This window comes from Dreissena polymorpha, chromosome 12 (genome assembly GCF_020536995.1).
Source record: "Dreissena polymorpha isolate Duluth1 chromosome 12, UMN_Dpol_1.0, whole genome shotgun sequence".
Taxonomy (NCBI): Eukaryota; Metazoa; Mollusca; class Bivalvia; order Myida; family Dreissenidae; genus Dreissena; species Dreissena polymorpha.
Window position 1 is genome coordinate 11,836,775 of NC_068366.1, and position 17,235 is coordinate 11,854,009.

At 34.3% G+C, this 17,235-nt stretch overlaps 1 protein-coding gene across 1 annotated transcript in view; it reads right to left on the reverse strand.

The window, feature by feature from the left end:
* LOC127853905 (uncharacterized protein DDB_G0271670-like) overlaps positions 1–7,283 on the reverse strand; it is a 10,245-nt gene extending 2,962 nt beyond the window's left edge. Inside the window, exon 1 of the mRNA XM_052388707.1 lies at positions 7,079–7,283. Coding sequence (XP_052244667.1) covers positions 7,079–7,283 — 205 coding nt within the window. The remainder of the gene's footprint in view (positions 1–7,078) is intronic.
* Between the last annotated feature and the right edge of the window lie 9,952 nt (positions 7,284–17,235).

The window sequence follows — 17,235 nt, forward strand, 5'->3', positions numbered from 1 at the left end:
CTTCTTCTTCTACTACTTCTACTACTACTACTACTTTTACTACTACTTCTACTGCTACTACTACTGCTACTACTACTACTGCTACTACTACTTCTACTACTAATACTACTACTACTACTACTATTACTTTTAATACTTCCTTCGTTTTCTAATTAGGTTTGGGTTTGATCTTTAAGGAATATCGATGCACTGATTTAATAAATAGCGTTATTTTTAATTTGTTATCATTAATGTAGCATTTAAGAACGATTTTGGGTATTTGTTTTTGTAAAGATGTTAAGTAATCTGACCATTCGTTAAATTACAATTCATGTTAACAAGTGCCAGGGTGTTGTAATATAAAAGGATTGAATCTTATAGTTAGCTAGTACACAAATTCTATTTATAGTTTCTACAATTCCTAATGTTAAACTTCTGCAGCATTACTATGTTATGTTCACCTATTGCTCTGCATGCAGTATTTACTTTCCAGGAGCCATTCTTGCATTCTGCCACAATAAAATCCACGTATCTAGTTTGTCCATCCGCAATAGCGTTATATCCAGGCTCACATTTAACCGAGTAATGAGTTGTTGTCTGTGTAAAGTTGAATGGCTGAGTATGCTGCCACATTGTTTCATTTCTTTGACCGCTAGGATTAGGGCACACAACGACTGAAATTCACAACAGTAATAAGTATTCGCTTTTTTGATATTGAGTCTCAAACTAACAACATTTAAAATAAAAGAAATACAAATTACGATCATCCTACCGAACAAAAACATAACATATAAAACATTTACAGTGCTAGTACCAATTGTACATATTCCTTGTTTCAAGCCGATGCAAATTGTCATGAAACCAGTGCCATAAACAAAACTATCAACACTCGTATAATAAAGATGTTATAATTTTAGCCGAGAAAGAAACCCCTATTGCATTATACAATATTTAGACAAATACAGTTGTGTTGGCATAAAATTGGAAAACCAAAATCGATCGTTCTTGTACGAAATTTATTTGTCAATTTTACCTCAAGTAACCTTGGAACATATATACCCTGGCATGGACATAATTTAATTGCAAACAATAATTTAATATAGTTTTGTGATTGAACCAGTAAATAAAGTTATCCTATAATACGTTTCAATTCGAATGATTATTCAAAGAGATAAATGTTCATGTTCACTTGTGTGTAATTAAACACGACATTCTGTAAGTTTACAGCTAAATACTTTAAAAAAAACCCAAAATGAAGTCGGTTACCCTAGCTTTAATCATTTGTACGGTTTGTGGTGTGTTGTATGTAATGTCCCAATGTGTATAAGCTTTCAGACACTTGTCCTTAATAAAAGACTAGTCGTGGGTGTTGATAAGAAACTTTCTAATGATATTTCCCTATGAAATTATTCCTATATATTCAACGGTTTAATTAATTATTTGAGAGTCCTTAAGGGACTTGTTCACGGATATAAGCATGTTTTGAAGTGTGTGTATAAATGCCCTTACTTCGAAGATGGAAACTACGGTATTGAAGAGCTCCATTATACTTACAGGGCATGAAATGTAATAAAGACTTAAAAAGAAAAAAGTATGCCGTATTGTGGTTTGGATTGACAGACTATCGTAAATATGCTAGGTCATTCACACTATATATAAATGATCATTTTTAAATTGATATAAATGATCAAGTAATGTAACAAATATTTAACGAAAACAACAGAAGCGTTCCAAATTATTCATTTGTTTCGCGTTTGTGGGGCTATATTATTTTATTAATTTCAAATGATGATAACTAACATGAGAAGTTGTTTGTTGCCATCCCAAAAACATCAAAACAGCAACATTCTAGGTCCTCTGCCGAAGCTCGTGTACATACTCCCTTAATACAAATGTATGTAGACAGAAATATTTAAAACATGGTAACACGATATCCCTCAAGTATGAACATAGCAACTACTATTATGCTTTTAGGATAATTGTTCTTAATCTCTGTAACGCAACAAGTGTACATTTTTATAGGAATATCAAGACCAATAGGAACAATCTTCTTTCAGGGTCAGGCACTGCATATATTTGGTATGTACACTTATCGACATGTTTTTATTCTAGACATATCTATGAAACTACGCATGTTAAATATTCTGTGAAAAAATGCGCAAGTCAAGTTAAGGTTAGTAAATATTACATTTGTCCTTATCATTTTCTCTAAAATACTGGATGTGATTGCGTTATTGTAAAAAGTTTATTTTATGAAACAATGAAAACGTCACGTTTTGTAGGCTGATTTTGTTCATAATATGTCAACTAATACAAAACATTTAACAAAGGTATAAGTAAAACTTAAAAACACATGCAACATGTTTGTGTTAAAAAACGATATAATAAGTGTTTTCATTTTCTATCCTATTACCAGATGAAAATCTTGTATAACAACGATCGTATAAACTTTAGCTTTATACTATCGCTATATTAAGATCAGATTTGGGGTTAACCAATAATTGGAGAATATGTTTTTGTCAACTACGGGAAGATAAAATCGATAAAAATGCAATATTGTATTACTTATTAATTGAAAAAGGGAGGAAATAATAGGATAAGTAGAACATTATGTAAGTTTTGGATAAAGATCACGTTTATCATGCTCGGCTCGATCCAAGGCAAGCCTAGCGCTAACATGTTTCTATGCCTCGAATGATATACTTGATCTTTATCAAAAACTCACATAATATTCTATATTTATTTAGTTTCACTATAGTAGTGAAGTACGATTGTCTGCATTACATAGCATGCGGTCCGTTTTTTAAAACTAAGGGAGGTGTCCAATATTTTTGAAGACTTATCACATGTTATACAGTAAAGCTAGTACTTTAAATCCATTTTTGTCTAAACAGACAGGATAAACGAATATTTAAATAATTTGATAAAAATGCAATGGAAAAGACTAAAAAGTGTCCAAGACAAAATGCGCGCATCTCCCAAACGTAGGCAACGCAACATTGAACAATTTCAATTAATAATGTACATTTAACAATAAACATGATAGGAAGAACATATGGAAAGTCATTGTTCTAATTTAAACCTAAAACTATATTTGAACTGAAGTCTGAACTCTTATCTTTATGTTATGCTTGGTATTATTAACAAACCCCTATGTCTGTGCAATAGGTTTTATACTGTCGTAAAATATCTGCGAGTAATGCTATCGTTATTGACTTTCGTACACAAGTGAGATACCGTCTGTCGTTCGAAGATTTTAACTATCTGTGTTTGTTTGAAAGATTTACATTTACAAATATAAATTATATATGACTATGTTTAGATATTATACGATAATGATACTACATAACAAACTAACAACATCTGTAAAAGACATCATTCATACACAAAAAAATAGATCATATTTGGACCAGCACAGCACTAGATAAGTTGACAAACTAACAACCATTACGTTACGTTTTTCTCAACTTCTTATGGTTGTATGGCTATTACATACTGATAATCAATAACACCAGCCGTGTATTCATTTTAATAGGTCAAACATAATTGTTCAGTCTATTCAAATAACACATGAGAAAGTGATTGAATCAATAAAATGTTTCAAGGTAGGTTACGCATCCGGTCCTGATGAAAGAGATCTAATCATCACGGAGGCAATGCAACAAACAAGCTACCAATTATGTCATGTGTTTAACTCGTGTCTAGTGAAGTACACAATGCTTACTTGTTGGACAATTAGATCTACAACTGTTTGCAAAACTATTGATCTAGCCCTAGCTTTGGAAGTTTATCTTTTTTGTCCAAATAATCGTTTTGATCTTACACACAAATTTATTATTCCGGGACTCTTATGGAAATTCTCACCGGTGTCCCTCACGGCTCTATTATATGGCCAATTATATGTCTAGTATATATAAATTACACTGCTGACATACATACACACATGAATATGTATGCAGATTATACACGTCTTTCCATTTTCGTAACTTTGCCAAACGAAACTGATGCCACATTGGAATCAGACTTAAATACAATTTCCCAGTAGGCTGATAAATGCTCAGTATGCTTTAAAACCTTAAAAATCCAAATCAATACTAATACTTCGCAAAGTTAATTAACCATCATATTCATCATTGAATTTGCAGAACGTTAATATACCAATATGTAATGTCCATACAAAGGTAGGTCTTATTTTGTCAAATGGCTATTTCTAACATGCGCATTAATCTTTTTAGAAAGGACACAATATAGAAACGAGTTCTTATAATGCGTTTATTTAAAATAATGCTTGATAAATAGTTTTTTAGAAATATACTTTTTGTTTATTAAATCACTAAACGAGTATTCAGACACTTTTTTTATATAAATGTACACAATATGTAAAAATGAACTTAAAGCTGAATGCCCGCGAATCACATTTGCATACACATTTGAGTCTCATCAGAAGATCTTTATAATGAGCTAGGATAGAAATCGATCATTAAAGGAAGACTCATACAATATTTTATAGTTATGAACCAAGCTACTACCAATCGTTTTTTTTAAATTTAACAATTGGGTACAACCAATTACTTGATAAAAAACACATAAAAACGGGACTGCACGATTTTATCAAATATTTATGTTCATACGACACACGAACACTAACTCCGATCCTAATAAAAAGACGAATGCTTCGGTTGTTGTAGGAAAATATGTACGAAATTTCTTTGTTACAATCGGCTCGGGGCGCTAATTTGTCTTGGCTGCATTTTATGAGATTCGTGTTCAATGTATAATTTTTCTTGCCTATTTTGTGTTATTGTTACATATTTTTATAAATATCTTACAATTTTACACATATACAAATCGTGCAGTCCCGCTTTAACTAATTAAAGCGGATTGTGCGGTGGTCAATGGTGGTGCGCTGGTCGAGTGGTAACTCACTGGTCTACCATTCCCGAGGTATCCGGTTCAATTCCTTTCCGGGGCACTGGAAATTTCAGAAATGCTTTAAGTGTTTTCCATCCAACTAGAGATGTACTGGTATGAAACCCAGGTACTTCTCGCGTGTATCGGAGCTATATACTGAGCACGTAAAAGAACCAAGGGATCTATTCGCAAACAGCTAGTGTATCGCACCCGGATTCCTTGTATCACAATACTGTCTCTTCTGCTTGCTGTCTTTTAAGCAAAAACCAAAGGACCCCATTGGAAATAAGTGCTTGCACTTTCATGGGTTATCGTTGACTGCAAGGTCAAAAGAAATACATACATACAAGCCCGATAATCATTGTATTTAAATTTGTTCCTTTCATCTCTTATATTTGAGTAAAAAAACTTCCCGATGACGTCAACAAAATAATGAATTGATTCCTTCAAACGACATATTCATATTCGTCGACATAATCCAAATCCTTTAATTTCCTTCGGCGAAAGACGCTCTCAAAAGTTTCAAACGCGTTCAGAACAAAGTGTAGAGCATTAAAGGAACATCTCGTCAGATGCAATATAAATCCCTGTTATTTTGTCTGTAGACGTCTCAAAACGACGAAACATTTTTCAAACGCATATGGTCAGTATGAACACATTCGAGGCGTACTTTTTAAACACAATATCCGCTCAGTACGTCCCATTCATCGTATCGATTCAATTTGAAATTGATTCATCATCAAGGATGATTCAGAAATCCCTCTCCAATCAGGTCTTTTGTGCGCTTCTGAGAGTAATTCATCCACTGATTTACATTGTCCATCCAGCTTTTCGTCTGACCGCCCCGACATCGACCTCCCTCAAGCGGACCCTGGAGAACAGTCTTGCACAGAGTAGCATGCATGGATACGTGTTCATACAAAGCAAGCTTTCGTCGTTTGACGGTCGCCGGAAGGGGCTCTTGTGGACCAAAAAGTGATGCAGTCATGTTCCGGACGTAATAATTTGTCTTGTGCTTCGTGAAGGAGATGCGGTGCAGTCTTCGGAGACATTCAAATGCCTGTATCCGTTCTGTGTCCGCGTGAAGCTTTCAGGTTCACAGCCGTTTAGTAGGATGGCTATTATGAGTGACATGTAGAGCCTGTTCTTGCCGAGAAAGCTGAAGGAACTGCTTGTCGACAACCTTCTCAATCTGGCCTTCTCTGCGGTCGCCATGGCAATTTTCATTTTTGGACCTCAGCAGTACTGGTTCCATCCTTGGACATAGTTGCGCCCAAAAAAAATGAATTGGGTCACTTCATTTAGCGTCTCGCGGATCATGGTGATGTTTGCATTGGTGTTGGTCGCGCTGTTAACAGTGATCTTCGACTTCTCCGTTTTGACCTCCATCCCGCATGCTCTTGCTCTTTCATAGAGTCTTCTGTTGAAAAAAGTGTGATGTTCATGCAGAGTCTTTGCATTATCTTTTTTTGGAAAAGGTTGAACAGGACGGGAGAGAGCAGGAATTTCTGACAGACGCCCAATGGTGTCCCCATGCTGTTCGTTGAGAAGTACTGCGCTGATGGCGTCTCCGTAGAGTTCTTGAATGACATGCACCAGCCCTTCGTCAATGTAGAATCCTCTCATAATATACCATAGGTCATCGTGTTACACTGGTCGAAAGCTTTCTTAAAGTCAATGAAGTTGTGGAAAAGTTGGGGTTTCATGTGTTTCTCAATAATGATTCAGTAGCTGAAGATCTGTTCCACTGTGCTCTATCCAGCCTGCTATTCGGCCAGCAGTTCCTTGATCTACCTTTGAAATTGATTAAGAATGATGCGTAGCATGACTTTGATGGAATGACAAATGATCCTGATAGGGCGGTAATTCTCGCACAATTTGTGGTTGCCCCATTTTCGGTATTGGTATGACAAATTACTGTGTCCACTCCTCAGGCCATATTTCCTCCTCCCAGATCTTTTGACATAGCGTTGTCATTGCTGCAGTCGTTTCCACTCCTCCTTGCTTAATCAACTCGGAAGAGATTTTGTCCACTCACGGAGAATGTCCTGCCGTAAGACAACGCACTGCCTTCTCCACCTCTGCCTTACATTTGGATGGACTTTCGTCGCCCAAAAGGTTTGGAATCGTTCTGAAGGAAACTGGTTGAATCAGGTAGTTGTTGAGGGCACTACAGTATTTAGTCTACCTGTTAAAAACTGAAGCACTCTCGGTAAGGAGATTTCGTCAGCGTCTGATATAACACTGGCTTTGGACTGACTGGTCTTCGTGAGGATCTTTGGGATGCTGTATGCCTTTTTACTGCTGCCAGCACTCATCTCTTTATCGATGATGATGCCTTGTTCCTCAATCCATTCCTCATTGGCCTCTTTCATCTTCTTCCTTACCTCCATTTCCTCCGCTTTCTAATAATGTGCATATATTCCAGACTGGCGTACCCCTCATGTCTCAGCTCTTTTATTTTGTCACACAGGTCCATGATTTTAGTCGTAACTAGTAAACGAAGTTGTTCTTTCTTATCTCTCTCACAAGCACTTCTGTGGCCGATGACACTCGAGAAAGCATTATTTTTTAAGCATAAGCAATGCATACATAGTATTCAGTACCATGTCAAACATTGTTTTATCATTTAAGCTAATCTCTTGTTAAAAAAATAAAAACTGCTCCTTCCTTTGTTTTTTGACCAATATCATTTCTTAAACAGTTGTAGGACAACAAATTGCGCGTGTATAAAATTAATTAAATAGTAGATGCAAATTAAACGTGTTTAAATTTATTTATGTTAAAAATTTCGAATGGAAGATATTTCGAAATATATCAGAACATTAACTATGAAGGATGACCTCATTTTTTTCGTACGCATCCCCATATAATATCAATATTTATATATGTTTGTTTCTCCTTTCTCTGTCTGTGTGTATGTGTGTCTATGTATCTGTGTGTCTGTGTGTATGCGTGCATGTTTGTCTGTCGGTCTCTTTATTTGTCTATCGCTATGTCTGTCGCTCTGTTTGTCTGTCTCCGTCTTTTTCTGACTCTTTGTGTCATAAACACACTCCGTGTTTGTTTCAATACAACTATTGCTCAAGAGAATCTATGAATCAATAGTGTTTTAACATGACAGGTTAATCAAATGGTGACACATTTACTAGATCCATGGAACTGCAACATCTGTTCGATAGGTTAGGCCCACGCAAATTAATTTTGTCATCGTGATTAGTTGAAGATTTCACTTTATATTGAACATAGCAAACAATAAAACTCCAGTGTATCAGGACATATTTTTTTGATACCATCAACGTCTGTTATATGTTAGCAATCGCCCTTACAATAGATAAAAGCAATACAACATGAAATATTCAATTGATGGAAGCTTGGATCACCACATTGGTACGCTCAAAACAAATAATAGAGGGTTACAATCGTTTGTATGAAGCATCGTGGCCCAGCACTTATCACTTATATACAAGTGTAAATAAAATTTATAAAAAATAAAATAAAGTGTAAATAAAATATTATCTCATAGCATTGTTATTTAAATTGAAAAGCCATAAACGGAATTTAAGTTCTATTTACTTGAAACGTTATTACTCCTTGGTTAATATGCGCCATACCCATAGAATAACAATTTTCTTAGTAACAATTAAATAAAGTCAATACTGATCTCAACTTAATTCCTTCTTGTCTATAAGAGTTTAAAAGGAGCAACGGACATCATTGAAATCCTCTCAGAAAGATACCATGATACTTGATGTAAAAATCCTTCTCACACAGTTATGATGAATATGCAACATCTACAATTGTATTGTTTTCCATTCTTCATAATTATTGTTTTATGCAAGAAATGGTGACGCGGTTTTATATTTCGCTTACATTGTTCCCTCAGTAACCCATGATATTTATTTTTATGTACAATTGTATTGTAATATGTGTAGAGCTTGCAAAAGGGTGCCAGATTTACTCAGCCTCAAGATTGACATTACATATAGGCATACTGTTTTTGTTTGCGCATTAAACATCGTCATATGAAGGTTAGCATTAATTTGCGGCCATCTTGAATATTTTGGAACGTTCAATTTTAAAAACGCTGCATCATAATGTTTACATGTAATTTACATAACGTATTAGAAAATGCCAGCATCTATACATTAAAAAATAAGAAAATACTCCAGAAATAAGCATTTTCAATTCATTTTCTATTCACAAAACGAGAGACCTACTTCGAAAACGCGATTGTTTTCGAAATTCGCTATGACTGTTCAAAAATAATCCATGTTTGAATAAAAAGATCTATTTGTGTTCAAGGCATTTGCTTATACATATTGTTAAAACTAGTATTAGACGCCACTGCTTAGAATGGAATAGCAATTTCAAAACAAGAATCAAATTCCATCCAATTACAATGCTATGCTTATTATATTTCGCAATCTACATCCATTTCCATGTTAAAGTGTTTCGCAGTCATGTGTTTGCTAAATTGGATATCACATAGTCGGCTTTAATATTCAATAAACATGTTGAATACATGAGCATTATGCCATCCTGTGTGATGCGAATCTGCTCTTTATGATTAATATTATTATTATTTACTTCTGATGTAAACTCACGACGTACAAAAACTTTCAAACGACAACATGTCATCTTGTAAACATGGCATCTAATTACAGCTTTTGACGCACATTTGTAATGCTAGAATTTAAAAGTTCGGAAAGCTGATTTTGTCATTTTGTAACTTAATTTTATAAGTCCTAAATTTGCAGGGTCCAAAATATGTATATGATATAAGGCAGGACCAAATGATTCACCCAAATTGCTAATTTCGATACAATGACACGGTTTATTTGTTCGATTTAATACAATTATAAGCGCGTCACGTAAAGGGTTATAATATCAAGCATTGTCAAACTTAAAATGGTGATGCAAACCTAGGCTTACGCCTCAGTTTATATTACCTTCTCGGATGACGGGATACTATATATTTGAAATCGCTGCTTGGAAATGTTGTGTCTAGATCGGGTGCTTTTCGTGGTTTAATGGTTTATGAAATTATTAATTTGAATAAAGTGTTATGCTATTGGACTTACCTTTTTCTCGACAAACAGTGTCGACATCCCAAACCCCATTCTTGCACGTGATTGTGAAGTGATTGGAATCTATTCCTGTCATTTTAAGATATGCTAGATAACCAGTCTGACAGTAAACGGTCGCACGACCTCGATTAATTATCAACTGGATATCTTTAATATAAGGTCCAACTGTTACCCAGTTTGCATGATTGTTGAGATCGGGACAACCTAGAAGATAATAACATAACGATTGCATGCAATTATGAAATATCAACTCTATAAATTGTTTTGTACTTTATTTACACGCAGAAGCAGCAACATTCCGTTGATAAAACTAATTTGTTTTGTTAAATGGTTTATTAAAATCAAGTCCAAACTTAGTAAAAAAAAAAACACCTCAAGGATCCAGTTTCAGAATCTTATGTAATTTTTTTTGGAAATGAACTTTTACCAAATATATCTATATTTGAAAAAAATGTTTAAATATTTGGCCATCTGAAGTTTCGCTATAAAAATTCATGGGATTTTTTTTTTAATGCAGATGTTATGCAGTTTTAAAAAGGGTAGTAAACATGACAGCGTGTGATATAATTCCGATAAAGAAATGTTGTTCTTGCCATACGACATCTCAAAGTCTATGTTTTAGCGTTTTCAAGATAAACGCAAATTTAGTTTTCGTTATCTCTTGCATAAACAGTAGGTATACGTCGCAAATAAAATAATCACTAATATATCTGAAAATGAATAGGAAAAAAAAGTTTGTTTTGAAAAGATGTTTTCACATATATTGGCAATTTCGTAAAAAAATAACATAAACTGGTATAGTCAATATCGGAACTAAACACTTCGGTAACCTTGTATACACATACATAAAGGATCTGGCACGAGCTGCCATATCATACCATATTTTATTAAACGAGTAATGGAATTTTGTTAGTAAGCGAGGCTTTGGCGAGCTCACTAACGAATTTCCCGGACGAGTTTAATAAAATATGGTATGATATGACAAGGAGTGTCAGATCTGTTTTATCACATGCTTTTTAATGAGCAAATTAAATAAATATTAACGCAAACATAATGATAAATCCCGAATGTTGTTTACATTTCGTGACGTAATTTGCAACGTCATTTCAGCAAAATACCAAAATGCGATTGGTCAATAAACGAAAACTTAGCCAATGAAAACGCTTAAAAATTTTGTATTTACATGTGCTAATATAAAAAATATGTAATGGTTGTATAACATGGGAAAAGGGTATAGTGATAAAATACGATTAAAGATGAAATTAAAAGAACAGAAAGTTAGCCGCATTATGGATTCGGCACGTTGAACTTTGGATTGAAAATGTCTTTCCATAGCATCTCGGTCATCCGCACTCTTTATATTGTACAATGTATTTAACTTGAACTTGAAGAAGCAATTCTTGTGTTGTATTAGAGGTTAAGGAAACAACACAAATACTTCTAAGTATTTAATCGTTTCGCGTGCTGTTTTAAATCAATTTCAAATTATGATTTCGCACCGTTTTGTACATTTTCAATTGTTTGTTGAATCTTCCACCAAATGTTGAACACATTTTATCTAGCAAAGCTGTGACAAATTGAATCATAACACGGCTATTGGAATATTTATATGTTTTAAGTAAGTAAAATGGTTTAAGAAATAGTCAATACTTCTATCGACCGGAATCATTTAGTAACCATAAAAAATCGACCTAAAGAACATTATATCACGTGCTATATAATTGTAAAGATATTGTTTACAATTTTGGCATTTATAGCACTTTATGCTACTCTGCTGGAAACAATTGTTTTACATCTTGATAAAATAAAATTGTGAAATAAATTAAAGCGTTAATACATGAAGAAGTAATTCGTCGATTTCGCAGTTATTTGATAATAAATCTCAAAAGACACGATCTGCTTAAAAACTTCAATGACCGTTTAAAATAATTTTTATGTATTCAAATATAATACGTAAAAGGGTGCATGTGCTTATAATAATCATGCGTTTGGGAACAATAACGATATAGGCTGATATGTTTAGTTCATTCTGAATAGTTTGTTTTACTGGTTCAACTTAGTTACTTTGTGATGATTTCGCAAAAATATTCTCAAGTTTACATTTACCTTGATTCTCTGCATTAGGTGATGCGCCACAGAAAACTCCGATGTATATTGCGACAGAAAATACTATTATCGATGGCATCTTTAGAGTCACTACATTTGCTATTACACACTTGCAACACCGCCGTCGGAGTACAATCTTGCTGTTATCTTATCTCTTCAAAGTGAACTCTCTGAGTAAAGCGAGATGGTTGACATTTGGTATGATATGAGATTGTAGAGTTGTCTTTAAATCAGTTGAAATTTAAAGCAGCCGAAAGGCAATATTTTCATATGACGTCGAGTTTACAAACCATTTGTGTAATGTGTGAGGTTTTGATTTTGTCGCGTAATTGGTGTATTTCATGTATATTCCTTGTTCGGTGTAACTGAATACATAATACCTGTCTTCATGAAGAAATGCATAAATGGGCATCACATGTCATCGTCAAATTAGACGAGAAAAATGCACCAAGTTATTGCCCATGGCTGGGTTCACTAATTAGTTATGTCTTTGGTAAGCACATGCAGCACTGTTAATTTGTGTATATTTTCATGTTAAATCACAGGTGAACTTTCATATATGCAGTTAAACAAACGTGGTCTCGCTTAATTATTGGCATATATATGCACAAGATATGTAAGTCACACATAAAGCCATCCCGTATCAGGTAATTCAACTCATGTTAAAGTCAATCATCCAGACAGCCGTCACCCAATTTATTTGTCCATTATTGTGTAAATTGGCATCTGCGTTGTATGAAGAAATGTTCTAAGTTTGACAATCGAGTAGAGTAGTCACGCTTTCTTGACGTGGTGGCCATGTCGGCCACCGCGATGTAAAATTGTACTTCATGAACATTAGAAGCGTTGTGTTAGAAATTATTTAACAGAAATAAATCTCGATAAAAACAAAAATGAACGTTGGTTGTTACTGTGCGTTCTCCACGAACAATACGCAATTACGTGACACAGTACATTTTATGGAGCCGTGTACCATGGATACGACCGAAGTACGATCACAAGTGCGATCACGTGCCGAAAAAATGAAAACATCACAACCACAGCGCGACATGAATTCAGGTCAGTTGTTTAAAAAATTATGGCAAACTTGGAGAGGGAATTTCAAAATTTATAAAGTAGAAAATGAAAGTAAAAGGCGTCATGACAACGTAATTTTTAAAAATTGTTTTAAAGAATTCTACGTAGTCAGATGTTAAAAATAATAATGATGAAAATCAATTATGTACGAACAAATTTTGCAAATATCAAAATCATGCCAATTTTGCATTTATCGGTACATTTTTATAAATAGCGGTGAATTGAGAATAAAAAGAGATATTTGAGTTTTACATTATTTTTATGAGTTATGGAAATCATTAAATTACAGGTGTACACACAGAGAGTATTTAAAGAATTTTTATATATTTTTGGTATTGTTAGAATATAGGATTATGTACGGACTTATGTTTTTTTGCATACCAATACATTTTAAATTGTTGGAATGTTTGTAAATTTTCATTAAATTAAAATGTACGAGGAAAAATAAGAGTATTTAAAACAGTTTTGTTTATTATTTTAATAAAGAAAATTTGGGGATGATTTTATTTATTAATATAATAGAAAAACTCGAAGAAGGAACACATATAAAAAATATTCAAAGAATTTACCTAGTATTTTACATTGGCAGAATTAAGAATTTAGGAATTTAGATTATTTAAGACAGTTTTGTTTATTATTTTAATAAAGAAAATAAGGCGGGTTTTGTTTATTAGAATAATAAAGAAAATTAAAGAGGACGAATAAATAAAATTATTGGAAAATTTAAAAATAGTTTTCCGAATTGTAAAAGAAAGAAAATAGGAAATAAGAACAGTAATGGTAATTGCGAATATGAATAGGGCAGACACAATTTTTTTTTTATGTAAATATGTATATACGTCATTGTGTTGATGCAAATATATGTAGGATATCGGTAATATTGAAGGTCTTGAGTAATTTTAAGTAAGAATTTTATGCGATCTGACGCGTATAGCGCAGTGAAAATATAACGATATGTACGCATTAAATTTCTAATATAATTGTTTAAGGGTTACAATTATATTTTATGAGCACGGCTGACTGATCAGCGTTCGGACATACCGAGCCCGAGGTTGTGATAACCTTAGCGTCCTCATGAGTTAGAGAATTTATCCCTGTGCCATCGAAGCAAATTACGCTATGGACAGAAGATGCGATGTCGCATAAGAATTATTTGAGTAGTTCGATTAGGAGCAAAGACCTGAATTTTGAAGTATACCGATACGTGTTCTTATATTATGAATGCATATATATAAAAGTCTGCCTTGTCATATTTGCGCAATTTTACAAGTGCACAGGTCAAACATGTCAATAAATCTATGCCCAACGGCAAAACTTTAGTAGTAAAGATGAGGTTTATGAAATAGTGAGATGAACAGGTACGTCTATCATTACCCATTACTCTAGGGCAATAAAGTGGCGCGCGCCTGTCAAAAGATTTACTGGCTGCACGTGCGTAAAATGACAAGATACCAAATAGTCGAAATAGTAATGATATGATGCCTAAGGCGGTACACAAGTCATATTAAGTAAATGGCTTGTCAGATGTCAAACGGTCATGTACTTATCCGAAGTATGTTTTGAGGAATTGACTAATATGTTTTCGTTGTAAAGAATTTATTTCTTTTGAATAAGATATCACAGTAAGTTGTCATGACGATATTTAACAATAACTAAGGGGATATTTATAAATGTTTGCCATGATTTTGAACAACTGATACTTGTATCACCACGACGCAGATAAAAATATCGAGATTTGAAGACAACGCCGAAGAAGAGCGACTTCGCGAGACAACGCCTTCCACAACGAATAGAAGAAACAAACAACATGATTATGATGGAAAATCACGGCGTTTACTCTCAAAGTGAATACCTGGTTCTATCGCTGAAAAGAGGACCAACGCCAGAAGATTTCGAAGGACATCAAGTGACGCAACACTGGACACAATACATGTGACGTTAAACACTATAGAGTAGATGCAGCCGTTCAACTGTTTGACGTGCGTAGATAACGCATTTGGAATGATACTTCCGAGGCCTAAGACATCAAGGAGAACACTGCTATAGTTAATACCTCGTGAGCATTATGGCCAATAGAAGATCTTAATGTCCCAAGAGAAATGAAGACGCTGGAACCAAGAACAAAAGTACAATCAACAACAACAGAAACAACAATGCGATCACAAAGGTTTTAACAGACGTCACAATTGATAAGCAACGCGGTACGCATCAACACCATATCCAGCGACAACATCACGATGGATTCAACAACAGAAACAACGACGTGATGACGGCTGGTTCAGCGACAAAACAACAGAAACCAAGATGACATATCCAGCCTCGATGTGAACCTTGATACGCAGATGAGTGCAACCGACCACGTGCGATTTGCCTACACAGCTTGGCGATAGATAGAGCTTCTTCACGACAGCAATGGTAGATAACATCACCCATGAATCAACATAGACAGAAAACAACAAACCAAGACATCTACTTGACAGCAACAGGTACATATTAAACTCGGGCAATACCTACTTCGAATGGACAGCACAGGAGGTCACTAGTCAAACAACGCCTGTAGTGTTACGTGGACAATCGATCAACGTCATTTAACATTGATACATGATATTGTAAGACACTTGTCATTGAGGATTTGATCTTTCTAAAGATTTTAAATCATAAAATATAAAATCTTTCTTTAATGAAAATGAGGTGTGTCGCATAATTGGTGTATTTCATGTATATTCCTTGTTCGGTGTAACTGAATACATAATATCTGTCTTCATGAAGAAATGCATAAATGGGCATCACATGTCATCGTCAAATTAGACGAGAAAAATGAACCAAGTTATTGCCCATGGCTGGGTTCACTTATTAGTTATGTCTTTGGTAAGCACATGCAGCACTGTTAATTTGTGTATATTTTCATGTTAAATGACAGGTGAACTTTCATATATGCAGTTAAACAAACGTGGTCTCGCTGAATTATTGGCATATATATGCACAAGATATGTAAGTCACACATAAAGCCATCCCGTATCAGGTAATTCAACTCATGTTAAAGTCAATCATCCAGACAGCCGTCACCCAATTTATTTGTCCATTATTGTATAAATTGGCATCTGCGTTGTATGAAGAAAAGTTCTAAGTTTGACAATCGAGTAGAGTAGTCACGCTTTCTTGACGTGGTGGCCATGTCGGCCACCGCGATGTAAAATTGTACTTCATGAACATTAGAAGCGTTGTGTTAGAAATTATTTAACAGAAATAAATCTCGATAAAAACAGAAATGAACGTTGGTTGTTACTGTGCGTTCTCCACGAACAATACGCAATTACGTGACAATTTGAACGAATATTAACGGAAAAAACTCCTAAAGGTCAGATTTACATTTCACAAAACATGCAGATTATGCAAATACTGTTTGTTTTATACTTTTCATACAGCCAAGTGTTAATGTTTCCTAAAAAATTATCAGGGCAATTCTTAAATAGAAAGCTGAAGAATACATTTACAAATGTACCAACCGTTTTTTTAACTTCCGTTTACAGCATTCACAATGTGCATATTTTCTTCACATCTATTAATGCTATTCTATTGTACACAACCTGTCGACATCTCTCCCCCACTCAAAGTGTAACGTAAGCGGTATTTGTTAATATTTGCGTGGTGCTAGATGGTTTCTACGTTATTTCACAATTGCATAGACCTATTATGTGCACTTATAATAATTTACAGTTTGACATCACCTGCAGTAACAAAACCTGGATGTTTTTTCAGTTTATTTAACAAAACATCACGAAGGCCACAAGCCAAAGTTGATAAAGTATGCATTACCTGGATGAAGCGCTGTGACGCCTGATTCCACAAGTTGTAGGTACATCTGTGTTTTATTATTTATATGATGTTCACTAAAATGCATGTATCCTTTTATTTTAGATGTTTATTAGACTATGTATAAACATAAGTCGGTCAGGACCACCAACAATATTAGTCTCAATTGAAATATAGTTTATCTAGTTGTATAACGTGTATGTAATTGATTACTTTGTTATCTTTGGGGATACTGTATTGTATGATTGTGTCATAATTT